This window comes from Columba livia, chromosome 2 (assembly GCF_036013475.1).
Source record: "Columba livia isolate bColLiv1 breed racing homer chromosome 2, bColLiv1.pat.W.v2, whole genome shotgun sequence".
In the NCBI taxonomy this organism is placed as follows: Eukaryota; Metazoa; Chordata; class Aves; order Columbiformes; family Columbidae; genus Columba; species Columba livia.
This window is the reverse complement of record NC_088603.1, coordinates 121,804,168-121,820,077: the sequence shown is the minus strand read 5'-3', so window position 1 is coordinate 121,820,077 and position 15,910 is coordinate 121,804,168. Positions and strand designations below refer to the sequence as shown.

Here is a 15,910-nt window from a genome sequence, read left to right as displayed (position 1 = left end):
TCTTGCTTCAACTGTAACACAAAAGCCATTAATGATTTGTTTTTCAATGATATTCATTATATAGAGAAAACAGAATATAGTTTACCACTTTATTAACTGGCACTACAAGAAATAAAACCCACAGGACAAAGAAAAAAAGGATTTGAAATTTATTTTCATTATAATTTAGTTAAGAAAATCCAAACCTAATAAAACATACTTAATAGGTTTGTATCCCCATTAGGTTAGGTAGAATGTCAAGTCTAACATAAAACAGAGCTATTTAATACTTTTTTGTAAAACAATATTCCTGTAAACCCCAGCCTGGTAAATAGTTTTTACTGGTGAAAGCAGTTCCAGTGACTCCAGTGAGAAGGCAACCACAGCGGTGACCCAACCTGCTCTGCCAAAATGGACTTTTCGTTTGAGTCTCACTATAGCACTGGCTGTTCATTGACACCTGCAAAACTCTGTGCAGAAAACGAATTCAATGGGTTGTGTTGATATTTGCAGTTCAATATTCACCTAGTTTATGCTAATATTTATAAAATAATTTATTGATACTAATTCCACCAGTGATTTAATCACCTGTGTTAAATCCTGTATACAACTAAACTTGAACCTCATAGAAGACACATTTTAGAACATTCAGTCCCACTTTGACCTGCAACTTTCAGCTAAAATCACTCTCAACAGAAAGGATTACTCTTCTGGTAAACTTTGCGGATAGGCCAAAAGGTGCAAGATAAATAAGGATGGGATATATCATGGACCAACACAGAAATTGCCCAGGAAAATTTCAGATCTATGTATTTGGGTTAAAGCTAGGTGAGTAAATCTCCCAGACTGGAGCTTTAAAGGCCACTGCCTGATGAAGACTTCAAGTTAATTCTTATCTTTGCAGTATTGAGCAGTCTTTGGGTAAGACACATCACGACTGAAATTTCTCACTTCTATATTAGACACAAGATAGCTTTTTCTGTGCCAAGCATGCATCACTTTTTTCCCACCACTGAACAAAAGTACCACTCATAGAAAACATAGTAACCCAAAATGAAACTACGAATTTGTTTGGCAAATGTGCTTTGATCACAACAAAAAGAGAACAGAAGGATATGCCACTAACTTTCTGACATTCCCTAACAGAAAAAAATGCAGTGTGTAGGCAATATATCACGCTTGCAGAAACTAAATGTACTACTTTGTGTCTCAGGCTGTCCTTACCACTATGTATATATTATCAGGTTTGTGGAGCCACTATTAAATTTAAAAACCTGTAGATAACCTGAAAGTAATTTTGTGGGTTTTTTTCTTTTTCTTTTTTTTTTTTTTTTTTTTTAATTACCCCTAACAGTAAGGAATTTCTCTTCACAATACCTCCAGGCTTATAATTATCTTAAAGCCTGGACCCATCGGCAGCTGATGGGCTGGAGGGCAAGGCTGCCATGCAGAGGGATCTCGGCAGGCTGAGATGACCTGCAAAAAGACTTACAAAGATATAGATATATTGCATATCTATATCATTTTAGGCCTCCGCTACAGGAAAGATACTGACAAACTAGAGTGAGGCCAGTGGAGGGCCACCGAGGTAGTCAGGGGCTGGAGCACACAGCACATGAGCTGGGTTTGGGTAGCCCAGAGAGAGAGGTGTGAAGCAGAGAGATCTAAATGCCCTTCTCTCCTACCTAAAGGGGAATTGTACAGAAAACTCGGATAAACTTTTCTTCAACACGCACAGTGAAAGGGCAAGAGGCAATGGTCCCAAATCTCAGCAATAGAAGTTTTGATTTGCTGTTAAGAAAACAAATTTTCACAGGGTGGTGAGCCCTGGTACAGTTCACCCAGAGAGGCTGTGGGATCTCCATGCACAGAAGCCCACAAAACTCAAAGAGACATGCCCTGAGGAACTTGATCTGTCTTTGAACATGGCCCTGCTTCAAGCAGGGTTTGGACTAGATGATCTTCTGATTACCCTCCAGTACAACTTATTGTTTGATTCTGTGACAAGTTAAGAAATGATATATCTCAATCTGTATGAGTTGGAAATGTCACTCACAGGTGAGATTATCAGCTTGGCACCAAGCTGCATCAGAAGCTTTGACAAACCAATCTCAAAAGAGTATTCATATGCAAACAGAAGTTTATATAACCAAAATTCTGTCCTTTCAGACTGGCATAATACTTCTAAGGTATTACAAAATCTGTTCCTAAAGTTGAGCTCACATATGTAAATATATGACAAGATTTTGCAAAATTCAGTGAAAGAGGCACCCACCTAAAATGGCCAGATGAAAGACGACAAAAAGAGTAGCAGTAAAATGTATACTAAATCTTCCAAATCCTGTTTTTCATGACCTTTTTCTATTAAAATGACATATGCAAACTTCACGCTGTCATGAAAGTAAGTCATGAAGCCTTACTGCCATTCATTCAGAATGACCTGTATAGAATATTAATTTTTCATGTGATTTCATAAGTGGCAAAAAATGGGCAATGAGTGGCCAAGCTCCACAAATGTTAATGACAGGTTAATGACAGATTAATAGGAACTAAAGAAGGATAAAGATACAAACACAAACTGAGTTAAAAGGAGAGTCACCAGAACATATTATTTGTGAAAAAAATGTTAGAGGCAGTTCCACTCCTGTTCCTGATTTTGCTAGAGGAATTTGTTTTTTTTTTTTTTTTCTGCATTTTAACAGAAAGAAGAAAAAAGCTCACTAATACCTTTTCTGGTTGACTTTCAGAGGTTGAGGTCCTGTATACTGGGTTTGTTATAGATGTGCTAAGAAACAACATAATCGCTGTCAGCTCTTGATCTTCCTGACAATACCTGCCATGTTGCATACATTGCCTCTTTTGCATTTACAAGTTATATTGATGTATCATTCCTATAGATGAATGAATGGACAGGGGACAGGATACCAGGAAAAGGAGGAAATAAAGCCATTGGTGCAGGACACAAAGCACTATAGGGTTATAAAGAGAACTATAAGGTTACAGAAACATCATGGACTTGTGATCACTGCCCAGAAACAGGTACTGAAGGGGAGCTGGTATTCAGAAAAGATGGAAATAATGGTAAAAGCAGTTCATGTGAATGGAATGACAGGCTGATGTTTCAGAAAGGGATCCCCAATAAAACAGATTCCGTTTGCATACAAAATGACTTTGGGGAAAGATAGTGGGTAGTTGTTGAGAGTCTGCTGTAGAATTCCAGAGTTAAATTTGGATATGGATAGAGATGTTCAAACGGTTATTACAGGGAGAAATTCTGCAGAGAATTGCCTCTTTATGGCAGACTCTGATTTCTAAGATATACACTAGAGAACACACGCTACTGAAGGCAGCCCAGATATTCTGGAGTGTGACAACTGACAGATTTTCTGACAGAAAGCAGAGAGGCTTCTTTCTAAACTTAGTTACAGAAGGTGTTGAGGTTATTATAGGACAACTAATCATAAAAAATAGAATCAGATCACATGGATGCTGGTTTAATTTAGATAAAATGGAGGGATAAACAAAAATAAATATGTTATAATTTTATCAGAATTTTAAAGAAATGTGTGAAGGCAGTAGAAGTTAATTGTTCGAGGATTTCTCTGTGGAAGAGAATCAGATTTTCTTTAAGGCAAAACGCAGAAGAACTTCTGGAGCTTCTAAACCCTACAAAGCAAAGAATTCTGGAAAAAGTCTCAAAAACTAGCTGTACACAAACCCACTTCAAAAATGGTGCCTAGGTGGAAACGGAAAATGGGTGATTAGCAGTAAAGGCTGTGCCTTATAGGTCAGTTTTCAATAAGGGCTCTTGAAACAAGGGCTCAAAGACAGAGCCAGCTGATAAGAAATGAGAACAGAAAGGAAATCTGCATTACTACGTGGAAGTAAATCTCAAAGCTCCTTGTTTTCACCCAGTGCAACCAGAAAACCTCTGCTTCAGGATTCAAAAAAAGCTGATGCATGAAATCTTGCTTCTGGTGAGAAGCATCTTAAGTAAGTCTCTCCACTCAGAACTGGTGCCATGCGACTGGAAAAGAGGCAATCTGGGGCATTTTACAATTACGTGGCTAAAACAGGTCTACAGTACAAGCTTCAATACAATACAAAGCTTTAGAGCAGCTTTTAAAGGAAAAGCTAATTGCAAATTAAGGTAAACAGAAAAGAAGATGAAAAATAACAGATATCTACAAAAAAGCAGATCATAAGAGAGCCACAGAGGCTCAGCTAACTTGAAATCTTTCTTTTATAGCCCCTTTCTCAATAAATAAAATGTGGCAGATTTAATCTATCAAAACTTTGGCAGAATGGTGATTGCCATGCTAATGGGAAAGTACTGGTGAAGCTTGAGAAAATGAGGATTAGTAGAAGATAGGTAAGGCAGATAGAGGAACTAGGTAGAGAAAGATACTAGAGAATCATGTTGAAATGCTATTGAGAAATTCTTGTGCTGAAATAGGATTACTACAATTTTTTTTTTTTCAGTACTGACTACCCTTGGAACCAATCTTGTCTGAATATTTCTCTTAATGACCTTGGTTTAAAAAGGCAATATACAAATAAGGTTTTAGGAGACATTATCAATGTAGGAAAGGAGAGTGATATGTGGAAAAACTAGAAGTACCTTGCAGGCTAGAAAAGTAGAAATGAGATGAAATTTAATTATGTGTATCTAGTTGCTAATATTTTTTTTTAATGTAATTGAAGCCTCATCAGAGTGACATGACACCAGAAGAGCCTGTGTGTTTTAAAAGATTTTGAAATAAACAGGATTCACCTCTGCAATGCCTGAGTCAACAGGGAATTACAATCCTAGATTGTACCTAGTGAGATATTGCCATGAGAAATATGAGAGCTCTGAAGAAATGTAATCTGGAGTACTCTTGTACAGCCTTGGTCATCCATATTCACCAAAGAGGAATTCAGAATGGAACTGATGAGGGGAAAGTCTGTGAAGATAATCAAGGGAATGCAGAACCTCTCATGAGATGAAAGAATGTGCAGCAGGAGGAATGACTCTTATTTCCCTATCAAAGTGTCTCTTATTCCCTAATCCCATCTGTCTGTCATAATAGTCCCACTGGGCACGGGAGAGCCATTCAATGCCATGTCTGGAAGGATGCATATTTGGACTGACTGGTGGCTGGTGCCTAGCAAAAAGACTAACAGTTGGAGGCTGCCTTGCTTTCCCTTTAGTGGAAGCTCTAATTTTTCTTTTTTTTTTTTTCCTTGGTTGCTTTTTTCGCAACATTTAAAGAAGCACAATTATCTTTGAGATGTTAGCTGTTCTTTTATATTGATTTAAATAGTGCAATGGATCAGAAGTTCTTAAAAGTCATGACTGAAGGACAGAAATGGACTATATAATCACATGAACCTAATTTCCTTAGGGAACGAGTGTAAAAACAGGGATGGCACAAAAATGAATAGGGGCAGACTGCTGATGAAATTAAAAAGGCAGGACAGCAGCAGCAGGTCTCAATCAATCAGAGAATTAAACTTCTAACTGGTGTATTAGATACAAAGGGTATAACTAGTTTTAAGATTCTAATTAGGTTGTGAAATGGATTGTACTATATGATCGCCTTCAGGAAGTCCTCTCCTGTCCTACCAGGAGCAAGGGTGTGCTAATGTGATGGCTCTGTCCTAATGAGTGAAAGATAACATTCTAAGATTTGCAAAGGAGCCTACAGACCAGTTTAAAAGTCACTTGCAGAAGACACATTTACTCCATAGTATATCGTATTTGTTCAGCTTTGTCACTGAAAATCTGTTTTTCCAAGTTGTAGGCAGAATCTGTGACTATTGCTTCCTCTGCTTTTCTTTCTCTCTGGAAAGTCTGGGTGCTGGGCTGCAGTGGTGCAGAACCCTGACAGCGCACAGCAGAGCAGTGGCAGCTTGCCCAGAACTCAAGTGCTGCACCTTATTTCCATACAAATACATATTGAATCATATAATATTTTACATCAGAATTATTTTTTTTTTTTTAATTTGAAGAGCACTGCAAATGTAGGCAGAACTTTACAGAGCAATCTGAAACTACTGTGAAGGTCACAAAAAAAAGAAAAGCTATGTGAAAGCGTAGTGTTGTCCTCACAAAAATATTGTATAGATTTAAATGAATTCCAGTTTATTGTGTTGATATGAAAAAGTTTGAATTCCTGATGCGTGAGGATGAGCTTTGCCAGAGGATTTTTTTAATGAACTAGCTAACACATAATTTCCTTCTGTCAGATAAAGTTAGGACCTATCAGCCATGTCATAAACTGCCAGCAAGTCTCTGACCTTGTTCAGCTCAGGCAGGAACCGGAATTTATTTGGAGTAGAAGGACTGGAGAGTAATGTTTGGCGGCACTGTGAACTCCTGTACGCTGGCTGTGGTGTCAGCATACGAACAGTGCAGAAGTTTCCAACAGAGCTGGTAGAAAATGGGAAAATGGTTGGCCAGGGAGATTTCATGGAAACGCAGTTTCAGCAGAATCCAGGAGCTCTATGGGAGTGTGGTGACTTCAATGAAATTTGATGAATTTATAAACTGTTCTGAACTTCTCATCTTGTTTCTGCACTACTGTCAGTCTATATTAAGAACTGCAGCTTTGTATGATATAAACTTTGATTAGACTTTGATTAAAGTTTGATAGAGACTTTGATTAATAGTACTGTATGGAGAAGCCAGAACAATCCCCCCCAGGGGCTGAAAAAGAAAAAAAAATGTCAAGTGCTGACTAGCCGGCATAATATGCAGTAAACAGGAATGAGAAGCTAATCTATAATTTAAGCAATCTGTTAATTAATATAGCATAAATAATGAAATCTGTGGTAAATTCAGGGAGTAATCTTGTCTATCTGCTCATCTAGGAGCAGCTAGAACACCATGCCCTTGAGTCAGATGACAGTAACCACAAGCTAAGAGATAGGAGTCTCTTTCCAATCAGATGATCAGCAGGATTTTTTGCTTGCTGATTTTTACTAATTTTAACATGGGAAGTCTTTCTAAAATCAAACAGCATAGTGGGAAAATTGAAGGAAGTAAGAGGAGAGTGCCAAGGGATGACTGCCAGTCTGTGGGCACGATTCCAAAATGAGGTGCCAGAAGAAGGGACAGCCCTGACCTTACCTACCCACCCAGTTGTGTGACAACCTCTGCCCTGGGGAGTACAGCTGGATACCACTGAGCTTCAACCAGGTTAGTAACAGGGAAAATAATTGTGCAGCATGGGAATGCCAGTGATGTGATGGGAGCTTGGGTGAGGTGCTGGCAGAACTCCCCAGGATTAAATAAAAGATTTTCAGGGGCAACCTGCAGGTTAAGTTGGCTTCAAGTGAATGGAGAGTAGCCACATTGAGCCATCTTGCCAGTCCAGACCTGTTGATGACTTTGTCTGTCCTAAAACCTGTTGAGTCAGCAGAGCAAATGTAGTGGGATGTGGCCATTATGCTGGATGTCTAGAGACCCAACCAAGAAAGGGTCTTGTAGCCTTTAGACTAATCTTGCTGTGTCAGCAAACCTGTCTCATCCTTTATAAGGCAGTTTATTGTGAAAGTGTTTGTTTTTATAGCAAAGACTGTGAAACTACTGCTTATTTGCTAAATGGCTTGAAGAGTGGAGGCATTTTTGAGGGAATCACTTACAGCCTTCTGAATTTATTTGGGTTATCCAATAAGCCAAACACTTTCAACTCCAGTATTTTGGCTCTCTGTGACTTCGAGGTAGATCCAGTGCAGGACCTGGTTGCCCAGCCTGGGAGCAGAACGGAAAACATGGGGTGAACGTCCCAGGTTCACAAGAAGTTTTAGGCAGCTGGTGTATGTAGGCTGCCAGTGAAATCAGTTAGTCCACACTGGCCTACAGGCTATTGCTGTTAGACTGTTTCTGGTAGCTGAATGAGCTCACCTGCAGATGGACGAAGGATGAGCATCAGTAGTTTCACTGGACTTTCTACCACTGCTCCCCCCATGTGCATAGCTGTCTCATTCCTCATACAGTTTCCACCTAGAACAGGACTGGTGAAGCTAGTGACTCCCATCATGAAGCTGCTTTGGAGATTACTTTCCTACAGAGCAACCATGAGAAAGGAGAAAGAAAAAAAGGAAAAGAAAAAAAAAAAAAAAGGGCATAAAACTGCTAAACAAACAAACCAAACCAAAACAAAACACAAAGCAGTTTGGAGGTGCTGCTGGCTCAACATACAAGTTGCTGTGGGACTTCTGCACTCGTAGCACGTGAAAAGAAAGGAAGTGAAAGAGATTCCCATGAGGAAAAGACTGAGGAATTACTTATTTTGAAGGTAATTTAGGTATTGTTTTATCAATACTCAGATTTCTCTGAGTGCCAAAGCAGATGAGAGATGTCACTCTAGAATGACTGTCCAGGTAAGTGCTGAAGGTTCCTTGTGGTGAAGGATCCCTCTCGGTCTTGATAAGGTTGTATGTATAATACATGCCTGTATTCTTACCTAGATTAGCAGGGCTTAAGGACTGAAATAAGAAATAATATACACCTAGCCAATACCCACTACAAAACAGGGAATCTTCAGTCACACTGACAGCATTCTCCTGTTGGGATTGATGCTATTTTGGTGCATTTGGAATGGAAAATATACAATTTCATAAATAATATATTGAACAGTTTTTCTTGTGGTCGTTAATGGCTTGATGTTAGAAATACCCTGCTTATAGACCAAGACATTTCCAGTATCACTCATTTCCCATGCCAAATTTGTGGTTAGTGATAGAAGTATACTTTTAAGAACGTGGAAAAGTGATGGCACTTATCAATTGTCATGATAACTTTGTCCTGTGGGACAGAAAACTAAAAGAACAATAATAAAAACCAAGTAGCATTCTCTAGACAAAGAAAATCAATCAAACACTCTGTGTATTGATCCATGTTAGAAATCTCTATAACAGGCTCAGTGAGTGGACAGCTAGCTGAAGCATATACCTTATGGCTAGACCTTTTAAAACCCCCAGTTGTAGCATGATATCACAGAGAGAAATTATGCTCTCCTTATGCAGCTGCACAGCAAATCTACCATCCTATAGCGCAATGCATTATCCTTAACATTTGAGAGGATGCAAAAAGTATTTTCACAGCTGGCAATGTACTAAAACGTATTAGCTTTCATCAGGAGAATATAATGGTACTGCTGTTTAAGAAAATGCTACAACCTTGTTTAATTTTAGTTTTTTAAAAATGTAGTCTTTTCTCCTTGGAAGATGGAAGAGAATGGGGGAAGGGAGGATCAGTAAATATTTTCAGCCTTCTCAGCTGAAATCCATAATTATAGTTTTATTCATTTCTGGTTTCTGATACATAGATTTCACAGAGCTGATTGCAGGGTTCAGGAACCAATTTTGCCTTTTAAATTGAAGCATTTCAGGTTTTCTCTAATTAACAACCACTTGCAGAGTACATCACAGGCTTAGTGCCTACTTGCCAGCCACATTTCTCATAGACAGACCTGTTATTGTACTAAAATGAGGGCGAGAGGCCTTCTGTATTAATAGTTTATGAAGACAGTTAAATTACAGCTGACCATACAGTATTCTGGCTATGTTCTTCTCCTAAACCTCTCTCTGGACTCTCTTTTTTCTGGGGGGACAAAGTTTCTTGAAGTGATTATACCTTCTCTTGAACTATAATAGTTTGGACTGGTTGGTATGGGGCAGCATAGTTTTGACAAATAGCTGTAGGAAGTGCTTAGGCAACCTTTCTTGTACAGAGCACCAACTAATTAAAATAGAAACTTTGGGTTTCTTTTCCCCTTAAGGTGACAGAGTTTTAGTTTTAAAGAAACAAAACCAGAAAACACAGGAAGCAGGACAGCTGTTATTGGATGTCAGTTCAAAGGGAAGGTAAAGGAAAAGCCTCTGATTTATCCACGGGAAACTTGCCAGGATCAAGGTCTTCACACTGTTACCCACTTTGTTCCTGGTTCTTTTTCACCCAATCAGTCTCACTGCATGTTACTCATAATAAGCTAACTAGACGCAGATCTTCTTTGAACAAGGTTTTATCCTGTACAGTGGCAGGAACATGAGTAATTTTTTAAAAATAAATGGCAAAACTATTGCATTTCCTTCTTCCCTCTGTTCCTCTGTTCTTCCTCCTTTCATCCCTTCACTCCTCACCACCTCATGATGTTTGTGTTACCTTCTGGATCCCAAGTTCTCATTTACCTCATTCCCTTGTCAATAATTGCTGCCCACGTGCAGCCGTAATGCAGAACTGTGGTGCAATACAAAAGGAAAGCTGTCAAGTAGCCAAAAGCAGCATTAAAAATGCAGGAGGTAGTCTTATATATCACTGACTGACAACCCCTATGGCTGGACATACGAATACATGTACCATTTTAAAGAAGAAATGACACTTGCTGAAAGCATCCACCTTAGAAGGAAACCCAGAGCTTGAAGGAATTAGTATTGTTGTAATGCTCAGAAGATGACTTGTATTATTTCATAAAGACGTGGCCAAGAACTGATGGACATGTATTTCATAGACACTAGCATTTTCTCCACAGAATAGCTGTTTTCTGCTGTGCCATTTTCTGTTTGGCATAATACCATATGAACGTCATTACTGCAGTTTGGAGGGTTTTGAACGTTCACAGAAAGAAGCATAGGGAGAAGAGCAACAGTTTGATTGATGCAATTTTCACATTGGCCCAGTGGATAATCAGAAGAGCTCTTCTATTACAAGGACATGCAGAAAGCAAAACATTGTAAATCCTACCCACAACCCAGGAACAAGAAGAAAGGCTAAAAAAACTCTGGCAACACAGGCTTGCTTGACAGTCATTGTTAACAGCTTAATAGCAGCTAGCAGGCAAGATCTGCTCTTATGCCAGGAATACAAGGCACACCAGTTTGAAAGAAAGATAAATATGTATGTATAGAAATTACATCTTCCTAAAATGATAAAAAACAAATAGATTAAATGAGCCCCTACCTTGGAGAGCCTGGAGTGTACGAGTCTGTACAACAATACAGAGCTGCAGGACCAGCTGTGGTGCGCTTTCCAGAAACGTGGCTAGCAAATGCAGCATACTCACATCTGCATACTCATACACCATTTTCCAATAAAACCGCCATCTGTCATTCTCTCCACTCTGTCGACTCCGGATACCCAAGTATATTGTGTGGAAATACCTAGAAATAAAAGAGAGAGGTTGTAGAGATGCAGAATGATATTTTACAGGTAGTGCTTCGGCTTGAAAATAACCAACATATTTTCAGTGTACTTCAAAAAAATGAACATTTATATAAAAAGATTACTGTACTGCAATTTATAATAGTTGATGTGATAAGAGCAAACTAAACTGAAGACAAGACTTGCCTTCATAAAACCATTTTAAAAGCTTGGCATTGTCCTATTTTTTAAATAGTATTCTTTTCAAGTATGCAGTTTTCCGAATTGAAATATAAGGGGGGATGTGTTGATTATACGGCCTCCCTCACAGGTTTTTCAAATAATGGGGGTAAAAAAAGCTGAATCTGCAATGGTCTCTACTCAGAACCTGCAAAAAACTGATCTCCTTTCTGTGTAGCTCTATGTGACTCAGAAGACCACCCGCACTGCAAGCCTGGGCTGGTCTTAGCCTGGGGCCCTGCTACGGCTGAGATCATTGTCTTGCTTTTCCACCTGTCTAATGCATTGAATATCATATTTCAGATACTGCTAAATATATAGTACTTTTTGTCATAGTTTGACTATTTTAGGAGGAGAGGAGATGAAGCTGTGAGCTCCTATTTTAGGAGGAGAGGAGATCTGGCCGTGGGTTCCCTTGGTGACTGGAAGTGAGTCACCACGCTAGCTCCCGTGCAGCAGCAGCAGTAAGAAGCAGCAGGAGCCAGCAGCCCAACAGGCTGCTGCTGCTGGCAGCAGTAACCAGCAGATGAGAGAAGGAATGGTCAGAAAGCACGTGCCAGCACTGGTGGCCAGTGCAAGCAGGGGGAAAACCACCTGAAGACCAGCTTCTTAAATAGATTTTGGTGGGCGCAGGAGCAATGAGTGGTTTTAGAAAACAAGGGATGTTTTCTGATGGCCAAGCCACCTGGTTGCTATGATGCTTTTTGTGACCCTTGCAGAGCTTGCAGCAGTCTCCCACGACACACCAGTGTCACAGCACAGCGACTACTCTGCACAGCATTCGATCTGCTCTGTTATTCTGATCTGCTCTCCTTTATCCTGCATCAGAAAGTCTAGGCTGCTAATCTGCTACTACAATTTCAGTTCAAAACTAATTAAGGCTGGCTGAAAAAAACAATCTCACTTAATGAAAAAATCTGAAGATTAAGATATTGTCTTGCATCAGGGTATTTTGCATCATACTGGAGTGTCCTGTTGAGCTACTAACTGATAGGGATCTCTGTTTCTCTTTTTCCCACCATATCTTTCATATCCTGGTCTTGGAAGCATTTTCTTATGTTTTCACAGCACTTTTTTTTCTTTTTTTAAATAAATTTCTAATAAGAAAAATGTTAGTAAATTTTAACCACTTCCAATATGAATTAAATTGTCTAAGATAGAACATTTCAGTATTTCTCCTCCTTTTCACAAGTCCATGTCTTAAAACGCCTTTCATAGCTAGTGGAGCATGGTGAATTGTGGAACCTCTTTTTATATAGGCTGCATGCAACCTTTCATCCCCCTCCTGTTGAATTGTAACTCTGGCAGTATCCTTGCTAATGAGAAGATTTTTGGCCCCTGACTGGCAGAACAGCCCAAGACTCACTTGTCCCCATGAGGAATGACTGCTGTGCTTGTACCCAATGCACCCTTGTACCAAATGTACTCTTGTACCCAGCTCAGACATCACCACAGAGCCACAGCTTTACTCAGGAATATGTGTCAAACAAAAACAGAGACTAGCACAGAGAAACAGCTGACAGTCCAGATCTGAGCCTGCAGCATTTCTCTTGACAATGCACATCATAGCAATATAAAAGAAAAACACATTAAATTCACATTTAAATTAAAATCACACCAGGTGGCTTTGAATGTTATCAAAGTCCCACGTGGGAGTGAAGCAGCAATGAACCACTCAGCGATTAAGACCATGGAGATGCATTAAGCAAACACCAGCCCTACCTCTCACGTAAAACACTGAGCAGGTCTAGATAGGTTAAAGTATGATGGGACAACTGGGGGTCTCTGATGTCTTCAGGGTTAGGCAGAGCGAAATGGCCTGCTGCCCAGATCTGAAAGAAGCCACTGAGCTGGAAAGGCATCTTTGCTGTGCAGTTCTACTAATGACATTCGTTGGACCCCCAGGTTCTCAATCACAATCAGTTTAATTGTTCCTAGACCTCCCATTAGTGTCCTGCAGCGCAACAGGGACAGGTAAGACTTGCATTTCTTTCTGTAGTTTGGTTTTTGGGTGGGTTTTCTTTTGGCCTGCCTCACATGTTCTCCCAAAGGGCACACCTGGAAATATTGCACATAGTGGGCAGAGAAAATTTCAGCATCCTTCTTTTGAGTTATCACTAATCCTTGCTATAAAAAATGAAAGTAGCTTTGTCTGCCAAAGGTTGTGCCAGGAGGCTCTAGCTCTGCCAATGGAGCCATCTGCAACTTCAGTTCTACAGCATTTGTGCAAAAAATACTTTTCCTATTATGAAAATGACATGCTGTGCCAGGCAACATTCCATAGGGTTCTTTACCTGCTCTGCAGAGTGGTTGTGCATAGCAAATATGTTGTGATTAATGAACCCTTATGGAAATATTTCCTCTCCCATTGCACTTTATTGTGGAACTCTGGCAGTGAGTTATTGGGGACTGGGGAATCATTGCTCTTTGTCTACTTAGCTCTCTGCAATTTAGACACAAGAGGCAGAGGAGGAAGATTCTTTCTCTTTTTACACACTGGGGACCAAATTTCAGCCTAGGGTGGTAATTTTTTCTGTCCTATCAATTTTGGCCAAATTAATTGCAGGCTGAAATGAGCATTTACACACATAATTACTGTCACTGATTTATAGGCACAATCAGGTGATTAGACAGCTAAACATTCTCATTTGCATCCACAATTAATTGCACCAGGATTGACATTAGGTGTGCAAATTAGCAGTTATTAAAATAAAAAGATGGTCTCATAAAATGCTCCATATATCAAAGACATTTTTTTTCCCATAGTGAAATAAAAAAATAAAAAAAGGGGACAAGGTGCTTTTCTTGTCATGGTTTCCGAATATAGATTACACTGCAGTAATGACACATCCATTCTATATATATATATATATATGCATTATGTAATTGCATCTTAGACACCCTCACTGGAGTCCTATTGTCAGCAAATGTTATACAGACACTCGGGGGTAGTTCCTGCCCTGGGGAGTTTTTATATTTTGGTCTTCCTGTGTTGTTTTGGTGGAAACTCACACTTATCTGTGAGCCCATGTTGTGGCTCTTATAGATAGTTATTCCAGAAAGGTACAGAAAGAAGTAATAACATCTCTGCATTGGAAAATATCTTAGGTTCATTGTTAAACTGATGCAAATGAACCTGAAAGAGCAGATGTAAATATTATTATTTTGGTTGTAGTTGCATCTAGAGGCACCAACTACAATTTGTGCAGGTACTGTACAAATATACACAAAAAACTCTCTATCCATTTCACTAAAGAGCCTTTAATTTACATGACAAGAAATGACAAGGAGTGAAGAAATAAGAGTCAGAGCACCAGAGGAAGATGGTAAAAAAGGAGGAGTAGCAAGTATAGTAACAGTACTGCCATCTAATAGAGTAACTACTTCATCTAATAAATCAGGATAGTCCTTTAAAGTTTCTGATTTCATTAGAAAAGTAAAAAACCCAAACCAAACGAAAACCAGAAAAAACTCTAAGTCCTCCCTCATTAAAAAAACCAAAACAAACCAAACCAACAAAAACAAACCCAAACAACAACACACAACTTCATAGTTCTTAAGTTTATGGAGAAGTGGAGAAAAGTTTAGAAGTAACCGAATTTCCTAAAGATCTTACAGTTAGAAGACTAGAAAATGTACTATGTAGAAGTGATATCAAATCTTATTATTTTAAAATTACTCTTTTTTTTTTTTAAGCCAGACCAGGGCTTGGGTTGTCAACACTGGTATAAACAAGCTTACTATTCAGAATGACAACAATGGAATAGGAAGCAATACTTCCTATATTGTTGATAATCAGATGGCAGCATGTATATTGTTATTTGAGGCTTAATGTCTTTTTTACCCTCTGGAGGAAATGAAGAACGCTTCAGCATTTAATTGTTTCAGTTCATTTCAGCACATCACATAGTATGGTATACATATCATTGATATAGCATAAACCTGAAGGATATAAATCTAACACAAGATTACAAGTGACATTCTTTTTCCATAATATTAATGAGGGAAAGCAACAAAGTAAAAAAAGAAAAAGGAAAAAATATGAAAAGCAGGTTAATCCTTGTGCTGCCCATAAGAAGTGTTCAAGATGCAAGTCAAACAGAAGTAAAAATTACCTATATTCATAGTTGTGGAAAAAACTTTCGTTCTAGGGAAAGAGACATTCATTCTGATCACACAGTGTGTCTCCAGTGTTTCCAAAACCAAAAATCCTAATTTTGCTCCAGTTTTACATACCAGCCTTGAGGAGGGTTACCATCAACAGAGATACCTCTGTTTTAAATACTTCTGGTGACACTTCAATTACACAATTAAAGCATGGCCAATTGTGCATTTAATTGAGATGTGGTAGTGTAATTACATGATAATACCAAATATTTATAGGAGTGCTTTCAAGTTTAAAGTGCTTTACAAACATTACTTGATTAACTGGAGTGAATGTAAATAATCTCACAGGGTTCATTCCCCTGGAACTGGCAGCTGACTGACCTCATACCTTCCTGCGGGAGCAAGGTGTGGTTTTTACCCAGCATGAACCTAGGTGAGTTTTCAGGAGTCCATGAT

The 15,910-nt window shown here is 39.0% G+C and overlaps 1 protein-coding gene across 1 annotated transcript in view; it reads right to left on the bottom strand.

Moving 5' to 3' along the window:
• Positions 1-15,910, bottom strand: part of XKR4 (XK related 4) — a 242,812-nt gene that overhangs the window by 87,274 nt on the left and 139,628 nt on the right. The window contains exon 2 of the mRNA XM_065053560.1: positions 10,928-11,127. Within this exon, the coding sequence (XP_064909632.1) occupies positions 10,928-11,127 (200 nt within the window). The remainder of the gene's footprint in view (positions 1-10,927; positions 11,128-15,910) is intronic.